This window comes from Gymnoscopelus braueri, assembly GCF_963280865.1.
Source record: "Gymnoscopelus braueri genome assembly, chromosome: 23".
Classification (NCBI taxonomy): Eukaryota; Metazoa; Chordata; class Actinopteri; order Myctophiformes; family Myctophidae; genus Gymnoscopelus; species Gymnoscopelus braueri.
Window position 1 is genome coordinate 19,663,938 of NC_137625.1, and position 4,254 is coordinate 19,668,191.

The window sequence follows — 4,254 nt, forward strand, 5'->3', positions numbered from 1 at the left end:
GTGTTGTGTTGTGTTGTGTTGTGTTGTGTTGTGTTGTGTTGTGTTCTGTTCTGTTATGTTATGTTATGTTCTTCAGAGCCTAATCTAATCTCTTGCAGATGCAGTATTATTAGAAGATTGAGATATATGTTGTCCACAGGGGAAATGCTATTTTTACTCCTTACAGTAAATAAGGAAATAAATAAAAAACACCACTCAGATCGAGTTACTACAGGGGGGCCGCCAAATCTTTGTGTGATAGGAACTTTATTTACATTAATGACTTGAACCCTATAGCATCCCTATTCTGAGGGGAACATTCACCAAAGATAGCAGATCTACAAGCTCGTAGGTCAACCATTTTCTTTTTTTAAGAGATTTGGTGTAGAGGGAAAAAAAGAGCAGAACAAATACCGAGCGAAAGGTCAAGTTTACTAAGTATTCAGGGTTTAAGAAGTGGTTAAATGAAACACGATTTAACAAAAACATGAATTTACACAACACTGATGATAGTGCTGTCAAACAAGTCTATGAATCTATGAAAAGGTTTAATCTGCAACACAATTTTACAGCATGTAGTGGGCGTCCCTGCTTCCTCTCTCAGCTAAGGGGTCCTTGGCCTGAAATACCCTCTATACATTCTGGGAATGTGCAGTTGTATGCTTGCATGCTTGAGTGCGGGGGTATTTACTTAAATAGCCAATCTAAGCTCATAACGAGTCGCTTTTGGGAGCTTGCAGTTTATCTATTTTGAAAATGTTTTGAATAATCTTTAAATGTTTTGAAACATTTGGAATAATAATAATTTAAAGGATCTACACCATGAATTTTAAAAATAAAAATAATAATAATATTTAATATCATATTGTTTATGTCCCTCAAACGTTTTTCAAAAGGTTTGAGCTAAATCAAGCCTCAGATATACTCATTCCAACTAACTTCTCTCTCGCTTATAAAGCACTTTCACCTGCAATACCACATTGTCCTGTTTGGCACGGGCGCTATTGAGCCAGTTTTTATGCATGTTATCTCCTGGTTCTGCGTGGAAAAAAACTAAGATGGCCTAGTGGTTAGGGCGTATCCTATCCTATATTAAAATGGCTTAAGGGAGGTGGACCTCTGATGTCACACTCACGTCACCATGCCTCAGCCATAGCCATATAAGGAGTTTCCAATGCAGCTATGCCCCAAATGTGGAGTGTGTTGTCTAATCACATTGTGTAGGTGTCGTCATGGCATCAGGAGCAAACAAGTCAGCTAATGTGCATTGTGCACAAACGGAGGCATGCTGATATGCCCATATAGGCTATGGACATCCCTGTCATCAGTATATGCCCATATATGGGCATGCCCCCTTTTTGCCCATATATATACATCAGCGATCTCCATATATGGGCATAAAAGGGACAAGAAATGACAGATACAGAGATCCAGTTGTCCAGAGCCACATATCCGACCGCTATGCCCATTTATGGTCATGTGCATATATGGGACCGACCGACTTCAAACTCGGCACACGCCGCGGCAAGGACTCGAGGGAGTGCGGTGCCCGCCGGCGAGTAGTTCGGATATCCAGTTGTCCAGAACCGCCGATCGAATCAATATGCGCATAATGGCCATTCCAATATGGGCATATACTGATGACATCAGGGATCTCCATAAATGGGCGTACAAGGGAGAAAGAATGACAGAGAGATCTCCATATATGTGCATATGGGACACAGGTAGACAGACAGATACAGAGATCTCCAAAAGTGACACAGACAGGTACAACGGGTACTCTGACAAAAAACCCGGATCAGTGGTGCAGCGTATAGGTGTGAGGGCCGCGTAGCCTCCAGTACCTCCAGACCTCCAGTACCATATATAGGCTCTGTTTCAGCCTGATAGCGAGTCGCGGGTCAGGGTACTAAAGTATAATTCAGGTCCTGCATGAAGCACACGGATGAAAAAACGAAAAAAACACATAAATTCTCCTCTTCTTGTTATAGGGAGCAAACGAAAATATAGTTTTTCAGAATCAATAAAACGACCCGTTTACTGCATTAGGCACACGGATGAAAAAACGAAAAAAAACACTTGAATTCTCCTATTCTTGTTATAGGGAGCAAACGAACATAGAGTGTATCGATAAAACGGTTTGTTCGATTCACGGGTTCGATACCTGAACGTGACGGACCTTTGCTGAGTGTCAGTACAGGTACACTGGGTGATGTCACTCCCCATTCAGATTGTCATTGGCTGGAATCAAAGAGAGACAGACTCTTATATTAAATACACACACTCCTAACTCACTCATTTCTCCTGGGCATGACTGTGGTGAAGACAGCTATACACATTGGTTTTAAAGGTTTGCACGCTTCCTGGAGGTAGAGGTTTTTGCAACCTGCTGTGATGGCTCAAGTGAGCGCCTGGCTTCAGTGCCTTTATACTTTCTTCAAAGTCCTTTTCGTGGTAATGACAGGATTTGATTTGTTTTCGTATTAGTATTATTTAAACACTTAAGCAATTTTATACTTTCTTTTGTATTGCTAAAATAGCCAATCTAGCTCACAACATGTCGAATCTGTTCTTTTTTACATTCTTGAACATTTTTGAACATTGTTGAAAACCTTGCCCAAAATAGGGACATCAGGTTTAAAGTGGTTCAGTGTTTAACACCGTAACAATCTTGGTTGTATAGTTGTTTTACAGTATTATTTAAATTGAATAGTATGTACTGTGTTTATGTTGTGGTGTCAGTGACTCTGTGATATACAAGTTTAACAGGATGTGTATGTGCAGGTGTTTGTGTTGTGTTTGCGTTTGCGCTTGCGTTTGCATTTGCATTTGTTTTGTTGTGTATAACAGTATTATTGAGTCTATGTTTTTGTTTGCAGGTCTATGCGGTGCTCGTATTAGTATTGGCTATCACTGTGCACATACGCTATGAGCAGAAACATGGAGAGGTTAGTATAGTTCACAACTAAAACATAATTCATCTTGATAGTGTACTGGATGTCTCATAGCCAACTGTATAGTTTCACAAACTATATTTTTGGGTGTACTTATTGGTAATGGTTTTATGATGGCTCAAAACAGGTTTTAAATTGACAAGAATAGAATCATAATTGCTAAAGACTTAGATGACCAAAACCAGCTTTGTGTTGTAAACCTCCCAACTATGGTACTGTATATATGTTTTGAACCTGTAAGCCGCACTGAAACTGTATCTAAACATAAAATGTAATCTAATCTAAACATCTGATTTTACATTTTGATTCATTACAATGAAATAAATGTGCCTTTAATTTAAGGTGTAGCCCTGATCGGGTGACAGATTTCAGTACACATGGAGGAGACCAGGACAGAACATGGCTGAGTTTAAAGAGAAACTTACAAAATAACATGCGCCTATTTGAGTGAAACTACAAAGTTGTTTCTTCTTGTTTTATCAGGACGAATTTGATTTGAAGACAATTTGAGGGTTTTTAAACAGTAAAACCCTAAATGATCATTTAAGTGTAAAAAATATATATATATTTGGATTTTACTGTATTTCCCTGTGAAAGCAGAAGATGTGCTAAGGATGCCGAAGAGAGACCTGATACTGTATCTGTGTTGTACAATGACTAATCTGTCTTTCCACGAAAAAAAAAAGAAAAAGATAAACTGTTTTTGGTTGGGGTTCCTTCCAGATGATAACCATGTTTTCACAAGATCATATCATTGTGTTAAGTACCAAAGGAAACATGTCACAGGAAGTTAGCAAGATAACTATAGAGATAGCGCCCCAACAGCTGACATTAATAGTGGTGTTAGTGTCGTACAAGCCAACCTCATGGACTCTAAATGGCGTTTGTGGTGGGGTACAGTAAAGCAATAATGTTGTAGTGAATTTGTGAATTGTTCAAATTATAGTTCAATTTGGACCATTTCAGTCTATGTCAGTTCATTCATACTGATATAAAACAAACGCGAATCAAGATTACATTGGAAAAATACATTTTAAAAAATAAAATAAACTTCTGAGGACCCTAGGGGGTCCTATTTAGTAGGGGTCCCTGCTTCATCTCTCTCTCAGCTTAGGGGTCCTTAGCTGAGCGTTAAAAACCCCTGATGTAGGTCCTATATTTGTGTTTGGTTTCTGTCTGTGTGACTTTCCAGCTGGAAAGCAGTGATCTCTGTCTGACACCACTGTACATCCTGGGCTTCACCACCATTCTGCTCTGTGTCCTGGGGATGTATGGCTTATACATTGACCAATCAGCGACTGTCAAAGCTGTGAGCACACAC

General features: G+C 39.3%; 1 protein-coding gene across 1 annotated transcript in view; it reads left to right on the forward strand.

Annotated features, from left to right (window-relative positions):
• The first annotated feature begins 2,334 nt into the window (after positions 1-2,334).
• LOC308079410 (tetraspanin-8-like) overlaps positions 2,335-4,254 on the forward strand; it is a 4,334-nt gene continuing 2,414 nt past the window's right edge. Inside the window, exons 1-3 of the mRNA XM_080420878.1 lie at positions 2,335-2,433; positions 2,859-2,927; positions 4,126-4,242. Of these exons, the coding sequence (XP_080277004.1) occupies positions 2,374-2,433; positions 2,859-2,927; positions 4,126-4,242 (246 nt within the window). The 5' untranslated portion in view covers positions 2,335-2,373. The remainder of the gene's footprint in view (positions 2,434-2,858; positions 2,928-4,125; positions 4,243-4,254) is intronic.